Source organism: Patiria miniata, unplaced genomic scaffold, assembly GCF_015706575.1.
Source record: "Patiria miniata isolate m_02_andy unplaced genomic scaffold, ASM1570657v1 HiC_scaffold_7, whole genome shotgun sequence".
NCBI classification, from domain to species: Eukaryota; Metazoa; Echinodermata; class Asteroidea; order Valvatida; family Asterinidae; genus Patiria; species Patiria miniata.
The window spans coordinates 42,432,930-42,450,910 of NW_024037074.1; the positions used below are offsets into that span (position 1 = coordinate 42,432,930).

General features: G+C 40.3%; 1 protein-coding gene across 1 annotated transcript; it reads right to left on the bottom strand.

Annotated features, from left to right (window-relative positions):
- Positions 1-226: 226 nt before the first annotated feature.
- LOC119744894 (probable maltase) lies at positions 227-14,611 on the bottom strand. The gene is made up of 11 exons (XM_038221086.1): positions 14,000-14,611; positions 11,368-11,553; positions 8,889-9,043; positions 7,062-7,187; positions 6,232-6,370; positions 5,678-5,910; positions 5,049-5,155; positions 4,583-4,796; positions 3,372-3,557; positions 2,523-2,654; positions 227-1,417 (listed from the first exon to the last, which is right to left on the bottom strand). Exons 1-11 carry the CDS (start codon positions 14,373-14,375, stop codon positions 1,079-1,081), a joined length of 2,193 nt encoding a protein of 730 aa, XP_038077014.1. The 5' UTR covers positions 14,376-14,611; the 3' UTR covers positions 227-1,078.
- Positions 14,612-17,981: the final 3,370 nt, after the last annotated feature.

Below are 17,981 nucleotides of genomic sequence, written 5' to 3' on the forward strand. Positions count from 1 at the left end.
ACGATGGCCTGGGCGAAAGGCTATTGTATCTACCGATTATTTTCCCATAGCAGTATGTATGGTAAATGCCCGCTTCAATGGCGCAACGTTTCCGAATGCACTTTATTTTTGTGGTGACATGTTATGAGCAGGTAGGCCATGGAAGCTGTTGTCCAGATCCACAGTACATGTACTTGCATGGATGAAGGAGGGCGGGGAGTGTTAATAAAACGAGGTGGCACAATCATTGCAAGGGGGTTGACGTTTTATTAATTAACACAGCAAAGCATTCATGTTTTAATCTTATTTGATTAGATAAGGGTACATTTGGGGTTGTAGTCACCTGAAAACTGTAAATGCTGAACATGACTTCACTGCAGAAAATTCCACAATCCCTATACTAAGGTGTTACCATTTTCTTCAACACTACACTTTTTGAATTAAAGACATTTCATTTCTTTATGAGAGAAAGGTTACATCATGAAATACAATGAAGCTAATCAGAAAGGCATTACTCATCAAACTACAAATAATCTGAAGTCAGAAAAATTGCAAAAGTGCTTGCAAAAACATCTAGGTGGTAGAAAGGGATCTGGGCGGTGATATTGTACTTGTAGTTTCTTTTTAACCCTGTTGACATAATATGTATATGCACTACTGTTTACAAATCATGTAGGTGTTGCATATAACCTTCGCTTCATGAGCAAAGACAATACTGGTACGTATACCCTGTGTCAAATTTCCCCCAAACAACTTTTTGAGGGCAATTTATGATGTATGTACACAAAAGATTCAAATTTCAAATCTTGACAAATAATGCTAAAGTTGATAAAACTACAACTGAGCAAGAAAGGAACTTGTGCATTCAACATTTGAATATGTACGCTCAACTTGAGCCCTGTGCATATTGTGATCTTCATGTAGCGTCTGAACTAGGAGCTAAATAAACCAACACCAACAAGTACGTGCCCTACACCCATCCCAACACCAAGAGATTAAATGAAATCAAACAATCACTTATTAGGCTTAAACAACGCCAGCAATAATGAGCTATTATAATTCAACCCCCATTAGTCGGAGACTCCAGGCTGTCTCGGATTTAAGCAGCGGGGAATTCCACCAAGACGGCTTCCCCAGGGGCCAGTTTGAGGCCGTCCATGGAGAGCTCATCTTTCTTGCCGCCGTTGCTAACAATGACGGTCCCCATTGCAGGAACATGGACATCATTGGCTGTATGGTAGTTCGCAATGACCTCATCCGTGCCCACATTCATGGCCACCAGGTAGGAGGGCCATTCCGGGTAAGCGCGGATGTAGGAGATGAGTTTATCCGAGGTCAGCACCTTGATGAACTCACCGGCCACGATGGAAGGCTTGGAGTGGTACTTGGTCAAGACGCTGAACTGATTCAGTGTGGATGATTCATCATCCTTTTGCACCTGTTGGAGATGTAAATATAAAGATTGTAACTTCTGCAACAGCCCTAACCCTCCTCAATCCTCCAAAATCCTCATGGCGGTTTTGGAGGATTGAGGATGAATGGTGTTTTTCACACAAGGATTTTTGAGGATGAATGGTGTTTGAAGAAGAGGAGGATTTTGGAGGATTGACGTTGAATGGTGTTTGAAGAAGAGGAGGATTTTGGAGGATTGAGGGTGAATGGTGTTAAAGCACATGAGGATATTGGAGGATTGAGGATGAATGTTGTTTGAAGAAGAGGAGGATTGAGGAGGATTGTTGTTTGAAGAAGAGGAGGATTGAGGAGGATTGAGGAGGATTGAGGAGGATTGAGGAGGATTGAGGATGAATGGTGCTTTTCAAATGAGGATTTTGGAGGATTGAGGATGAATGGTGTTTGAAGAAGAGGAGGATTTGAGGATGAATGGTGTTTGAAGCACATGAGGATATTGGAGGATTGAGGATGAATGTTGTTTGAAGAAGAGGAGGATTGAGGAGGATTGAGGATGAATGGTGTTTTTCAAATGAGGATTTTGGAGGATTGAGGATGAATGGTGTTTGAAGAAGAGGAGGATTTTGGAGGTTTGAGGATGAATGGTGTTTGAAGCACATGAGGATATTGGAGGACTGAGGATGAATGGTGTTTGAAGAAGAGGAAGATTTTGGAGGATTGAGGATGAACGCATTTCTTGAGGCAGGACTGTCTGACGATTTTGAAGGATTGTGGATGGTTACTAACAAAAAGGCCCCAGGGGGTTAGGGCTAGCCTTCGGTTTATTGATCAAATAAAATCCATCCCAACTAAAGAACAAAAACCTGATAATGTTCATGTTTATTGTCTTCTCTTTTAAACTTTCTTCAGGCCTATAATGAACAGTGCAGAGTATTTGTGGTGGCTCCTGTTATCAATAAACCTTCCCTGCATCAACACCCCACACATTACTTGTCCAATGCTCACCTTTTTTTTAAAATTTAGGCACATATTGGGGGCTTTGATCATAATTGCGACAGTGTAGAAAGAGAAAGAGAGAGAAAAACATAAGACATAATCCATCATTTGCAACATGCGCATGGTATAATCCGTACCGCAATGCTGTACTTCTTGGTGTTGGGTACAGGCAGCCAGGTGGAGTTGCCCTTGGTGAAGTTGCCATGCTCGGCGTCGTTCCATGCGAGAGGGGCCCGTTCTGGATCCCGTGTCAGGTCCATCCATTTCGCCTGAAATGGTACATAAAACAGAAATTTTAAAAAGTCCATTTTATTGAAAGCCTTTAATGTCAACTCTTTGACATGTGTGTAATAGTTAAGACACTCATAATGAGTAAGATATTGTGGTATGAATTTTTGAAATAACTTTATTAATATGTTTTGCTTCCACCAAGCACATGTGATGGGAACTGGCATGCCCAACTGACTGACTAAAAACAACAAATATGACAGGCGCTCCAGAGTCAAGTAATGCATTTACGGACTCAAAAGTTTAAATAGATTCAGGTCACAGGCAGGTAAATTGTATATCAGGCACGCAACTCTGAAGTCACAAAAAAAGAGTAAATTATAAGTTTGACAAGATTCTCTGTAGTGTTTTTAGCTGCGGGATAGCAGCTCAAAATATCGTCATGTCTCTCCACAACAAACGTTGACATTGTCTATTGCTCCTACATAATTATTTGTAGTATCAGTAACCCAGCCCAAATATGTCACATGACCAAACTGGGGTCAAGGTCATCATGAGGTCACTGGGGTTAAAAAAGCTGGGGTTTTTTTTTCCTCAAAAAACTACTTCCAGAAATTACATGGCACAATCACGTGACTCATGCATGAACACAAATTCGTTGGCCTGCAGCTTCCGAGATATTTCTGATCGAGCTTGTTCAATATTTAATGGCAATAAAGAGAAGCAAAATAAGAGAAAGAAAACAGTCGGAGACTCACACTAAACTTGCGAGCGACGGGGTCAACCACGTCATCAAAGGAGCCAATCTCGATGTCTTCCACACCCAACTCTTCACCGTAGTAAGATATCGGGGTGCCAGGCAGGGTGTAGAGAAGCATGTTCAGGGCTTGGGCGTAGGACTCTCCGACACGACTTGCAACACGCTTGATGTCATTACTACCCAGCTGTGGAATAACGGAAAACAAAGGTTCAGTATACAGCTTGTTTGTAATTGATACATCATTTTGTGTATTCCCGATTTCTATTCAATCGATTGTTGGCTTCTTTTCAGAGAAACTGTTCTTTTCAGTGAGCAATTTCCAAATTAACCCTCCTGATATAAGCAGTCACAGACGGTCAGAATTCGCTTCCACTTCTCCTGCTACACTTTTAACAAAGACTAGTCACCTGCAGTCAGATCATATGTCAAGCAAGTACTTTGTCCAGTCAAACTGGGTCAAAAGACAAAAGCAGGCAAATTGTGGTCACAGCTGTTATATCACTCTCCTGATGTCAAAGCATAGCTGTATCAAGGTACTTAAGCAGTCCAAGGCAGCCCATCCTGCTGTAAGTGGGCTGGGAATTCGTAGGGGTTGAAAACTGTCACTTGATTGATTTTGAAGGTAAGGACAACTTGGCACAGAATGTATGTTAACCCTAATCATCCTCAATCCTCCAAAATCCTCTTGCATCTGCCAAATGTCTACATGTACCATCCTTTCAGTACATCACGCGCAACCAAAATTCTTTGCGTAAAAAATAGTGGTATTAATAAATACCTATCACAAAGCAAGTAACCCTGTTAACGGTTTTGGAGGATTTTGGAGGATTGAGGCTGTATGCCATTTTACTGCCAATTGATTTTGGAGGATGCATCATGTCAATGTCTTACCCTGCATTTGAGTTATTTATGCCTAATTATGCATGGTCTATACTTGATATCATCCGACTGCTTCTGGTCTTCATTGATAATTCCTCATTGTATTACATGTAGAATGATTGGAGGATTGTCACGGATTGAGGCAGTGGTCATCCCTCCACTAAGTAACGAATGCAAGAAGTAACAGATGCAAGAAGTAACGGATGATTTTGAAGATTGAGGCTGGATCCTAGCCAAAAGGGCCTAGGCGGTGGGGGTTTAAGAACCATTAACCAAATTCAAGCCCCTGCCTACATAAATAGAAATCCTGAAGAAAAGTTGTATACATACGGCCCATGTGTTCCAGCGACCCTTTGCCCCAGCACTATTCTTAGCATTGATGAAGTCGTCAACAGCCTTCATGATCTTCTCGCCGTTCAGTTGACTTCCGTCCAGGACTTCCACAAGACCCAAGTTGAGAGGGTAATCGGCCAAGTAGGAACTGTTCTTGCCGTACTGCATGATCACAGTGTCCAGGTCGAACACGGACTGGGTCACCATCAACCTGATAAGGGAAGGATGGAAAATATTTAGAAAAACGACGACTACTTATCCAACCAAGCCCTGCTCCCAAGGATGCTAGAAAAATAGCAATTTGGACAAGGAACCTATTTTTTGGGGATGAAATTTGGAAATAGCACGTGGACTTTGTCTTTAAAAACAGTTCCTGATTGATTTTGACTGCTGAAATGATTTGGTTAAATGTGTCATCTTAAATAGAGTTGGAGGGTTAAGCAACTAAAGTGGTTCTACCTACCTGTATTTGCCAAGATAGCTCTGGCTGTTCAACAAGGAACGCCAACCCTTCAAGATTTTAGCCAGCATCTCATTTCTGGCCATGGCTTCATCTCCCATCTTGTAGTACTGTGGACCATAAAACAAAACAATTCAAAAACTTTTATAGTCAACTTTCATTTTCTTTGCAAATCATTCAGTATAATTACATTTGTGAATTGCAAAACAATGTGCGGTCAGACTAAAAATTTGCAGAGACGTTTGCTTATTTCACATATGAAACAATCACCGTATTACAAAACACGAGTGTTGATGTTGCGCAAACATAAATGTAGACAAGATTGAAAGGCTACAACAATTTCTTAACACATTTGGCAAAACTTGCTCAAGTTTGAAGCAGAAAAAGTTATTAATGAATATTTTGTATCATTCTCATTTCAGTTTTGTCAGAAATTATGGGTTTCCAAACCATATTTACAGAAGCCTCTGTGTTCATGTCCTTCCTGTGTTCATACCAGTCTTTCTTTTGATGAAAAAAATGTAAAGAACACAGCCAGTGGGAAAAATAGGAGTACCTGGGGGTTTGGGAATAGGTTTGCTTGAAAGAAAAAAAACGGAATTATTCTGCCAAGCCTTGAAAGCATGACTTACGGGATCGGAATCGCCACCAGCAAGTTCAGGTGCAGATGAAGGTGAAGGTTCAGGTTCAGGTGAAGGTTCAGGTGCCTTGGTAGGTTCGGCAGCCGGCTGGGCAGCAGTCTGTTCACCTTCTCCTGGGACTGCTACAGCAGCAGTGGTTGCTGGTGCAGCAGGTGCCTCTGTAGGTGCTTGGGTTGGTGTCACTGCTGCTACTGCTGCTGTTGGCTCTGCAGGTGCTGCAGTTCCTGTTAATATAACACAAAGATACAAAATGAGAAGAATTCATGGACAGAGCCCCTCCCCCGTTTTAGTGGATTTTTGAGGATTTGGTCCTGCAGGCCAAGTTCCACTAAACATTGATGGAGTATCATGGACTTGGGCCTGGAGGCCTAAAGCAAAGCATGCATTGGCAGCGGTCTGATTGATGGATATTGGCGGACGTGATCCAGTACTTAGTACAAAACAGTAGGGAGTTAGGTTAAAGAAAAGGACTTGTAGCCAAAGCTTGCAAGTGCAACATATCTCTTCGTAGAATCCTCAGGACCACACTGGTTCAAGTCTCTTACCCTCTGCCTGTCTACGACGTCGCCCACCGGCTGCAGCATCAACGACAACATTCTTGTACAGCTGTGGCTCCGCCAGATACTCCACATTGGTGAAGACGAAACCGTCAATTTTGCGGTCCAGCCAGAAATCCATGGCTTTCTGAAAAGAAAAAAAAAGAGAGATACAAGGTTATCATAAACTTTGTTTGTTGCCAGCTGTGTTACGCACAAAATTAAGAACTCAGACTAGCATGATGTCGCCCTGTGACCCATCCTAACAAAACGAAGCATTTCCCTAAGGCCAAAAAAAAAAAGTCTCCGGTTTCTGGTATGGAGCTTGTCCAAAAAGTGATGCGGCGACGCGGCTTTTTTTTTTTACCTGATTTTTTTGCTTCAAATGTGTGCTGATGACTGCAAATGGTGCCCGACTAAACTTAGTGCAAATATATGGGAGTCCAGAGAGGCCACATAAAGCTTATTTTCGACCATAACCCAATCTAAAAACACGTTAAAAGACATCATCTTTCATTGAAAAAAAAAACCGTTTCCATTTTGCTGACGCGCATGGCTACGGCATAGCGCGCGCATACCAGAAACGGGAGACTTTTTTTGGGGGCCTAAAATCTGGTTTTCCCAAATATTGCCATCACATTAACACCCAATTGGAATCTGTAGGGACTTTTTGATGCATATAAAAGAACATGTACCTAATTTTTTTATTTATAACTAAAATACTTTGAAAAAAAGTTAAATATGACCAAACACAATGCCACATGCACTAACAGATGCACAACAATACATTCAGAGAATGATTTTAACGGCCTTGACGTATCTGGCGTCATCAAACTTACCAGCATGGTAGCGTTCAATGATTCGCTGTAGTAGTTCAAATCCGGCTGGGAGGCCAAGAAATAATGGTAGTAGAACTGGCCACGCTCCGCAACATACTCCCAAGCTGAATCACCATATTTATTTTTCTAGAAAAACAAAAAGAATCATCAATCCTATAACAGTTATTTACTGATGGCAATCAGCCAAGCCAAAAATCTGTTGAGAAGAAACTGGAGAAAGTTGATTAGAACATCCTCTAACATTGCATCCACTGGGACTCATGATGTCGGGTTTTCTGGAATTGTTTTCACATTCTAATTTCACTTTTAAGGGTTGGTTCACCTTTTACTGCAAAGCAAGAAGCCAAATTTCATGTCAACTTTCGCAGTTTCAGTTGGACAAATTTCGATTCCCCATTATGAATTAGCTTCATGATGAAATGGTGAATGAAAACGGACAAGCCTTTAACACTGGGTCAGTCTGGAGTTTCTGGCTGAGAAACCACTCTGTGAGCGTGATTCATTTGCCCTGAAGTTGCTTACTAATAAATGGAATTATTAACTCATATTTTTTTTAAGTTTTTGTTAATCCCAAAACCTTAACATCAGATGATTTATAAGAGTTATTAATAAATACCTTGGAGAGTTGATGGTTTCTGATTGGTCGAGACTCGATCACGTGGCCGGGCATTAACGGTGATAATGGACCGGCTTCAAAGATCAAGCGAATAAATGGCCCCTGAACCAGCATTGATCAAGCCCCGTTCAGCCCCATGCAAGCCAATGATTGGTCAAAATATAGTAACAGTCCTGCGGTAGCTTGTAACAATAGAGCACTGCACATGCGCTCAACCCCCATCGCGTGAGACTGACGCGCGCGTATACGCAACACAGTTGCTAGGGATGCGTGCGTGCGCCCGCGTAAGGAAGTTTTGAAACGACATTTTACAGCTGCTGCAGTGCAGTATATACTGAGGATGTTTACGACGAAAGCGTAGATCTACGATTTATTTTCTTTGAAACACTTCACCCACCGACATATTTACCTTTCCTAAACCAAGCATCTTTGTAATTCCGGACAAAAGGAATGTGTAAACGAGATTTCAGCTTCCTCCATCAGGTAAAGATATGAAAACATTGTTGTAATTTGTTTCGCTACGGCAGCAGTTTCTGTTGAGTTTACGTCATTATAGCTGTTAAGTTAAAATATGGCCCATGAACATGAACACAAAAAAGTCTGGAAATATCGCCAGAAAAAAGTCACAAAATTGGAGCATTTTAACTGTTTATTTCGTAAAAAAGGTATTTATTAATGGGAATAACAGTGTGAGGATCCGGTCTTCACTGCGTGATAATGACCGGGTGTGGGGGTGACCGCTGTTAATGGACCTCGACTTCGTCTCGGTCAATTAACAGCGGTCACCCCCACACCCGGTCATTATCACGCAGTGAAGACCGGCTCCTCACACTGTTATTCCCTTATTGTTCTATTGCCTAGACTTTTGAGTCATTCCAAACAATTACAAAAATCCATCTTTTGAAGTGGTACACAAAATGTATCTTGAACTTTTTCAAACGCTTACTTCACATCTTCAGAATATTTTATTTTAGCATAGCAGTCTGATACTAGGTTCACACTATCACAGGCTATCCATCAATTCTGTTCACAGCAATAATAACAAAACCCAGCTGTAAAGGGTTTCAAATGTGTAACTTCTCATGCACTTAATTCAATTCTTTGGAATAATGTTGGTTTGGCACGTCTCCAGAATGCAAGTCTGAACCAGGTTCTACTGGCTATAACAAATTTAAAAATAAATATATCAGTGACCATGAACATCATCTTACCCAGCCGTTTGGCGGGTCTCGGCCAGTGCTGCCCGTGCCATTAGCCCAGATGTAATAGTCACTGTAGGCATTGTCTACTCCCTTCCTGCTCTCATTGAACCAGGGATGTTTGTCGCTGGAGTGGTTGGGAACAAACTCCAGGATCAGCTTCATCTCTGTCCAAAAAAAAATGGATTTTAATTTGAATAATCATGTTTCACAAATGAAATTGTTTTAAAAGGATGTGTTTTTTAAAGACAGATTCCCCGTGTTTTTTTTTTTCAGTTTCTTTATAAACCCCAACTGCACCCGATGCTACAAAATACTACTGAGGAGTAACCTGTAGTATGAATGTCTTTCCATACAAGTGTGCACAGCACATGTAGTGTTCTGTGGTATTTGGTACTTGACCCCCAAACAGCCCTTTGTAGATTCCTTTTCTAAATTGCCAAGTGTTTGACACTACAAAAGTTATTCACTTTTTAATGAAATATCAACACCAAAAACAAAAGAAAAAAGTACATGTTTAGGCCAAAAAAAAAAAGTCTCCGGTTTCTGGTATGGAGCTTGCCCCAAAAGTGGTGCGGCGACGCGGCTTTTTTTTTTTTTACCTGTTTTTTTTTTTTTTTTGGCTTCAAATGTCGGCTGATGACTGCAAATGGTGCCCGACTAAACTTAGTGCAAATATATGGGAGTCCAGAGAGGCCACATAAAGCTTATTCTCGATCATAACCCCATCTAAAAACACGTTAAAATTGTGCAGCAGCAGAATTCCAGTCAAACCAGTGAGTTTGGCGGTTTGGAGACATCATCTTGTATTGAAAAAAAACCTTTTTCATTTTGCCGACGCGCATGGCTACGGCGACGCGCGCGCATACCAGAAACCGGAGACTTTTTTTTTTTGGCCTTAGTTATTGAATTATGCCTTTAAAATTTTGAATATTTGTCTGCCACACAAAAGCATGGGAAATGAAACTTTAAAACTCAGAACTCTTCATCATAGCCACATGCCTATTCAACAGTTTGCAGCCAATTTCGCAAGTTCCTGTTTGTGTTGCTGTTGGACACCTAATTGTCGAAAACACTAGAATAGAAACTTGTTTTTAAGATGAGGGAATAACCATTTTGTGGGCATTACATAGAACATTAGTAGGTTATGGTTCGGTTAAGGAATCAATTGATGCGTCTCACATTTTCTCCAACACTGAGGGAATTTCATAATCAGGCAAAAAATCACTAATCAATTTTTTTTTTTTTAAGATTTCATTTTTTAGGTATCATTAAGCATTAACCAACTTAAACAACATGTGCTGAAAATTTTTTTATCCGTGGCCCAGTTTTGCATTGTACATGTACACCAGTACTGGTTTTTCACAGAGCTCCATGAATTTATCAGTTTTACAGATTACGATGTATTCTGCATACAATGGGTGTTCAGGGCACACAGGTAGTTGATGGCCATTCACCTCCATGTAGCTATTATGTGTGGTTCTAACCAGTTCCAACCCGTTAAGGGTCCATTGCCCTTTTCATACATGTACATTGTAAGACTGCACACTGACAAATCCTATTACATGTGTATGAAGCAGAAATTAAATTTTCGAGAAAAGTTGTGGACAAAACAAAATGGTACAAGGTGAACATATTGGTAGTGCTGCTTCTTTTAAAAAAGACTATGTAAAAAAGCGTCAAAATTGCCATAGGACAAAAAAATGTTGCATAATATAGGGGATTGGAGTTTTTAGACTTCGAAAAAGTACATGTATTTTTTTTCATAAACTAAAGGGGAATGCACAGAATGCTTATCATTTGGTCAATATGCTAATTCAAAAAAAAAATTCCACGCACTGAATGGATTATTCATGACACTGCATTCAAGGTGAAATTCTTTTGTGCTTTATTGACCCTTTCTTCATTACCAGACAATTCATGTGACCACACAATGGACCTACACTCACATGGTGCACAAATTTGCCCCCCCCCCAAAATAAAGACAGGTGATAACGGACATGTACATGTACAACTACATGTACTTCAAAAGGTGGCCTTTAATGACCCCACCATGGTTGAACAGTTGCCATACTAAATTACTGTGCATACCCCTGGCGTTGCAATTATGCTAGACTTCTGTATCACATCCGTTTGGTAATTGTTTCAATATGAATGGCACATGCCTCCATCCTGTTTTTCTTCTGAAGCCATTTCCCAATAATACCGAAACCTTCAGACAGACTTTTCATTGAGAACAGCCAATGTGTGAGTTCAAGCAACAGCCAAAATCAGAATTTCTGAAAAAAAGAGGCCGGTTCCAAGAACCATTTGCTTCATAAGGGCAGGTCAAAACCAATATAAATTCAGAACAATCACTTGGTGTCAAAGCAGGAATAAGTGTATGAAAAAATTAGGAGATTAGAGGATTGGAAAGAGAGTTGGAGGGGCAACTTCACAGGGGGAGGGGTGTTTGACATTAAGGAGGGGTGATTTGGGTTGTAAGATCTACCTTTTTCTTGCAAGGCAGAGACCAGCTGGTCAAAGTCAGCCAGGTTGCCCAGCAAGGGATCCACGTTGGTGAAGTTGACGATGTCATAGCCAATGTCCGACGTCTCCTTAGGCTGCTCAAAGATGGAGTTCAAGTACAGCACCTTGACGCCGATGCTCTCCAGGTAGTCCAGGTTCTGGGTGATCCCTGAGAAGACAAAGTCCGTAAAATAACTCGTAAAATCTAGAAATTTGGACAAAATTGAGGAGCAACATCTGAGCTACAAGGCCTGCTTCCCCCTTTGGTTGACCATAATTTTTTTCCAGCAATTTTTTTTAACATAATCATAATTAAATCAAAATGCTTTCAAGCCCTTCTACTGAATCCAGGATGATAAGGGCCAATCAAATATCATTTGAAATAAAACTGTTATTTAAATAACACATTCAGATTACAGGACTACAAACAAATAAAACACCTAAAATCAAGAATTCACGCCACCAACAAAACCTTTAGAAAACCGCCAGCAGCGATATCAAAAACTCTGGGCTATCCTCCAAGATGCTTGGCTTCCTACGAATGTGTAAGTATTTTTCGGTCTGTTTAAACAGTTTGCGTCGGGGAAAAGTTTTGCAGAATTTGGAACAGATGACGGATAAACATGCAGGAACCAAGACAGGATATTTACATGCACATGTATCTGTCAGGGACCCACTCGCAGCGAGCGAGGCATGAAATATCAGGGTGTGCTACCGCAAATGACAGCCTGAACCCCTCTGGCATGGAGGCTCATGAAAAACAATCCTGTACCTGGGTCCAGTCTGCATCAATATAATCCCGGTTTGAACTGGTTTAGCATGAATATCCTGCTGTTGCCTTAAAAAATTCCCAGACACTGGAATAACATGAACCCTTGGCCCCTGATAATTCAGTGTTTTCACCAATGGCACTCAAAGGATTAAAGTATTCATAGTGCAGTTGGCAGTATGTTAGCTACTTGGCAGGGGGCCAACTCTTCACATGCACAAAATATTTCCGGGGAGCTGCCACAAAGAATGTCTGATGCAGATGGCACACTGCCAGCATATAGAGCAGGGGGACCAATGGGACATGTCTGGCGTACTCTAGACCACTGAATCTAGCACTTATTCATGGGCCATAACTTTCATGAATTAAGCTTATTCATGTCTTCCTTTTTCAATTCAATGCTTCAAAGATGCTGGTAGTGGTACAAGTACATGTATAATGGTTAAAAAAAAACAATGTGCATTTGCATCATTTTCTTTCAAACATTTAGTTCAAGTTGGTTTGTGAATATGCTTTTGGGAGTGGTACAAATGTTCAAAGTACTAAAACTGTAAATGTTCTCAATCCCCAAATAATGTGCTTTTTATGTGTAATGAGCACGTGTTATAACAATGACTCATGTGTACTATATGAAAAAAAAACCAAATTCAGTGGGTAAATTGAAAATATGTTGTCAAAAATTTCAAAAAAAAATATGTTGTACTACTTGTAGTGAAAAAGAAAGGAATCCTTTTAACAAAGAGGAAGTTAAATGTTATCCTTTTTTGAATGGATGCCAACTTTGCTAAGCAATAACTGCACATGATTGTTTTCACTTCCTCATGTCCTACACTAAATAGTGTATTAACTTTATGTAGTAGAAGTAGGAAGTACTGGGCCATTAATTGTTTCACTTAACTCTCGGGAACAAAACCATGTAATTGCTTTATCTGTGTTATCTAATTTCTGAGAATTTGTGGGGCCAAACTAGTACAATACACATTCTTATTCAAGCAGCTAAATAAACATTGTTAATACTGTCAAAGTTAGAAAAACAAAATTTAATTTTAGTTTTTGCAATTACAAGCTGTACTGGCATGAATGTTGGTTGAAATATGAACAACAACAAAAAAACAAATGTGTAATTTTTTTCCACATGGTAATCCACCAATAGTCAATTTACAATTTAACATGTGTTGTAGTCACAGGCTGATAAAATTAATCACAAATATTCAGACGTCAGTCACGTCAGTGAATAAATTATTTCCACACTATCAATAAGTAATTGCAGGTTGATTTTGCATGATGTGTGTGGGTGTTGGCCTAGCTAGTTGATTGCATCATTCTCATTCGCGAATTTATCTCACAGGTACTACGCACAACTATTTTGCATAGGAATGGCGCTTGTTCAATCGTGGGCTCCAGCGCGCCGACTGCAACCACGCGCGCATAAATTAATTATGCACGTTATGATGATGTAGCATGTTTGGCGGCCACGCATACTAGCATGACTAGGAGTTTTTTATTACTACTCGACACTTTTCATGAAAAACAACTAAGAAAATCGTCAAGTTAGAAAACACACTTGTATAGATGAATTGCATTGAATATGTTTGACAAATATGATACAAAAAGTACAACAAAACCAGTCAAAAATTACACGTAATCATGGTGATGAATAACAGTTAACAGAACACGTCAACACCACAAACGAAACCATTTCATGATTTAGTAATCGTAACAATGCACTACAAACAACATTTAATACAATTGGCAAGCCGGTCATGACAGTCTGGATTAAAATCTGATGGACACTGATTTAGGGTTTGTTGAGAACTTGAGACCAAAACTAAACTCAATATCATACCTTTGATGTCCCCATATCCATCGCCATTGGAGTCGCGGAACGAGCGCGGGAAGACTTGGTAAATGGCGCTCTTCTCCCACCATTCCACCTCGGGACAACGCGGTACTTTCACCACGATCACGATGGCTGCGACCAGCATAGCAACCCAGGCCACCCAGAAGAGAATCAAGAGGATATTGCGGCTCCAATTCCATGCTGGAGTGTTGGCAACTTTCAGCAATTCCTCCTTGCCCAGGCCGGTCCATTCAGCGTCGGGCTCCTGCTGCATTTGCCCGCCCCACTCCCCGTCCGCTCCTTTCTCCGGGTCGCCTCCTTTCTCCGGGTCGGTCGTCGCTGCCATTTCGTACTCGTAGTCGGCTTTTCTGCTGTCTCCCATCGTGGCTGCTTTTTATAGTCGCCCCTTGCTTCGGAAATCAAGAAATTGGATCTTCCTGCTGAGCCTTAAAGGTCTTAAGATGACTAACCATATGCTAGCGTCAATCTTCTTTTTCTGTCGAGTCAGTAAGTTCACGTCTTGCTGGCTTGATGTGTTGATGTTGTGTGTGTTGCCGGCCGGTGACCGGTACGTCCCGTTGTTATGAATGGTTTATGGCGCGCCGCGTGGCATGTGCAAACCGGCGCGCTTTGTGCTGATATACCGCGCCTTGAAAACCAGAACGAACCGGTTTGTTAATTCACTCATAGACTTGCACAGATCCGTTTAGCGGTTGACCTCTCAGCGTAATATACGCGCCGGAAGACAAGTTGCAGCGGCTACGTGGAGCGATTATATAACGTCATCTAAAATTATTGTATGCAACTCGACTCCATCAGAAAATTTCACACACATGTAACACGTTTATAATTCAATCCAATTCAATTCAATTCAATTCAATTCAATTCAATTTAACATGGTTTATTAACAATTCACGAATAGCAGCCACAGCTGACGGAATTGCACGCGATTAGTAAAAAAGTAAATTTTTAGAAGGTAAAAGGCCTACCGTGTTTGTAGATAACAAAAATAGGACATTGAATAATAATATTAAAAAAGTTTGAACATTGTGCATACAAATCTGACTAAGGAAAATTGTCTATTTAAAGAAATACATATTAGATTGTGTTGCAGTCAATTGATCTTACTTTGCATTACGTTAAAACTTATGAAAGACATTTAAAAAAGGTTGCAGTTAAAATTAATAAATGTCCGAGGAAAATGTGGACTAAGGAGCCATTTAAGATGTTCGATGTTTTTAAATTTTGAATTTCGTCCCAAGTACTACATTTAATTCCATCTCGGGTTTCCTAGAAGTAAGAGAGTGAGAGAGGTATTACGACCATCCCCCTGAAACGCATTTCGACTGCTGACAACTCTAAGTAACCGAGCGCTCGTCGTGCATGCACGACTGATCAGTCGATTCACCAACGGGAATGGCATAGTATATGCGCACAAAATCGCATGGGTTGATGTAACAAAACAGTGATAAATTCACAATTTTTAGCATGTAATACTATATTCCCAAAAAGCTACCAGTTAAAGAATCCAAACACTTATTGGAATTCGCATAATTGAATTGTTTAGAGTCATCATACTATTTGAATTATAAAAACACCCCTATTATTTGAGTATGGATTGGACCAGTAGTAATTGTATTAAATATTCAACAGTTCTTTCATCATCATCCTTCTCTAGCTCTCCACGTACCGCATGCAGCTGGCGTGCCGCCAAATTTGGTGGAGCAATGAAAAGAATGAGTTCATGGCTAGGTCGAGACTAGATGACAAGTACAAAACATACCCAGCCCGGCCGCATTAGTTTTTTTGTGGCTCAAAAATGGAAACTGGCACGTAATTGCTGCTGCGATGTATGATTTTTGTGATGAAAAAAAACAAACATTTGTAATGAAAGAAATATGACATTTGAAAAAGGGATCTATATTTTCGGAATGAAAGTAAACTTTCAAATAGTGAGTGGAAGCTTATTTGTTCCTGTACCCTGATTCGATACAGCAATATATCGTGAATTTATGTCATGAACTTGGTGTTGGTCCAAACTACATCAAAAACAATCCTCCCTTTTCCATTTTGCTTATGATAATAATATGTAAATGATATAGTTGGCTGGATAAGATTGTAATTTAAAGGGTCCATCCAATGAATTTGTCTTCAAGTTAGTCAGGGGCGTAAATCGGGGCGGGGGTGGGGGTATATAGCCTAGCCTTTCGCCAAGGCCATCGTGACTAGAGTGGCGGAAACAGTCAGCAACCTTTACGCATGCAATGAGCTAGTGCTTGCCAGATGATACTTCTTTCAAGTTTCATATTACATGCATATTCTCGATCATTTCTCATCCGGATGCCAAACCCTTTTCATTACACTCTGTCCAACTTGAAATGATCAAGTTTTAAGATCAAATGCTGTGTATTAGCTACATTGAAATTGATTGGTTTGGTGGTTAAACCGCACCCCAGATGAGAATCTCAGGATAACATCTTTTGTCGGAAGAAAATGGCCATAAATGAAGTGTTTTCTTTTAGGCCAAAAAAAAGTCTCCGGTTTCTGGTATGGAGCTTGCCCAAAATGTGGTGCGGCGACGCGGCTTTTTTTTTTTTTTTTTTACCCTTTTTTTTGGCTTCAAAATAATGTCGGCTGATCACTGCAAATGGTGCCCGACTAAACGTAGTGCAAATATATGGGAGTCCAGAGAAGCCACTAAAAGCTTGTTCTCGATCGTAACCCCATCTAAAAACACGTTAAAATTGTGCAGCAGCAGTATTCCAGTCAAACCAGTGAGTTTGGCGGATTTGAGACATCTTTCATTAAAAAAAAACTTTTTCATTTTTGCCGACGCGCATGGCTACGGCGACGCGCACGCATACCAGAAACCGGACACATAGTTTTTTGGCCTTATAAACAGACTCTCCCCCTTTTCAATAGCAGTAACGCGGAATTTTTAAAAAAAGAATTATATACATCTATCAGATAAGTTGAAGCGTCTGATTACAAAACCACAAAAAAAATGGCATCTCAAATTCTCATACATGTACTTTAATAGGTTGATTTTATTTTTGATTATACTTTTATAAAAAAAATGACTCGTAAAAAATAAAGACGGCAATAACTGCAAATATTGTTTTCGTATTTGTGCATATTCCAGACCCGCTTTTTTTCTTTTCTTTTTTGAGGCTGCATCAAATTTTGATTACTTTCGTTTTTTAAAGTTCAGGCATAACATTTTTTAAAAGATGTTCCAAAGTTCAGATGCTCCACAGATGCCATGCATTTCTTTAAAAAAAACATGTTAACCTGACATGAGAGTTCACAAAATTATTCTTATCTGCATAACCATACCAATCTATGTTTATGTAGCTAATACATAACATTCGATCTTAAATATAAAACTTGATAATTTCATGTTGGACAAGACTGTAACGAAGACTTTTGGCATCCCGATGAGAAATAACAAAAATCTAGAATAATATGAAAGAAGTATCATCTAGCAAGCACTTATTGGCCGAGTGAGTTCGGGCGGGTCTTGTTCTTGACACGGGTATATATCGTTCTTCCAAACCCCGACGGATAAGTGGTGCGTGATCCTGTTCCGCCGCAGTACTGTGTTCGTGGGTCTTGTTCCCAAGAGCAGACCGCCCGAACTCGGACGGCCCTTCGCTCGTACATCTTCGCTCGTACCGCCCGGCGCCCTGCAAACAGGGGCGGGGGTACGAGCGAACGTACAACTGGTATTCTTCACGTTCCACGCAACAACCTTTTACCTTTCCAACCCTGGAGGGCGCTATATTAAAAATGCATGTAGACACAACATATCCCCTCCTCTTTAAGAAATAATTAGAGTAACAACTATTAAGTAAAATGAGCAACAACTGTGAATTTCTGTTTTCAACTTGCAAGCCTTATTCTTCTAAAAACCAAAGTAACGTAGCAAAAGTTCATAGTCCCCTATAGTGAATAATATGGTGAATCTAGTGTCTGATATGATTTAACT

Bases quoted from the DNA above. Each gene is read 5' to 3' on its own strand.
- LOC119744894 (XM_038221086.1), bottom strand. From the start codon at position 14,375: ATGGGAGACAGCAGAAAAGCCGACTACGAGTACGAAATGGCAGCGACG. The intron at 6,371-7,061 runs GTAAGTTTGATG...TTTTCTTTTCAG, and splicing joins CATTGAACGCTACCATGCTG to AAAGCCATGGATTTCTGGCT. The intron at 3,558-4,582 runs GTATGTATACAA...GTTATTCCACAG, and splicing joins GTCGCTGGAACACATGGGCC to CTGGGTAGTAATGACATCAA.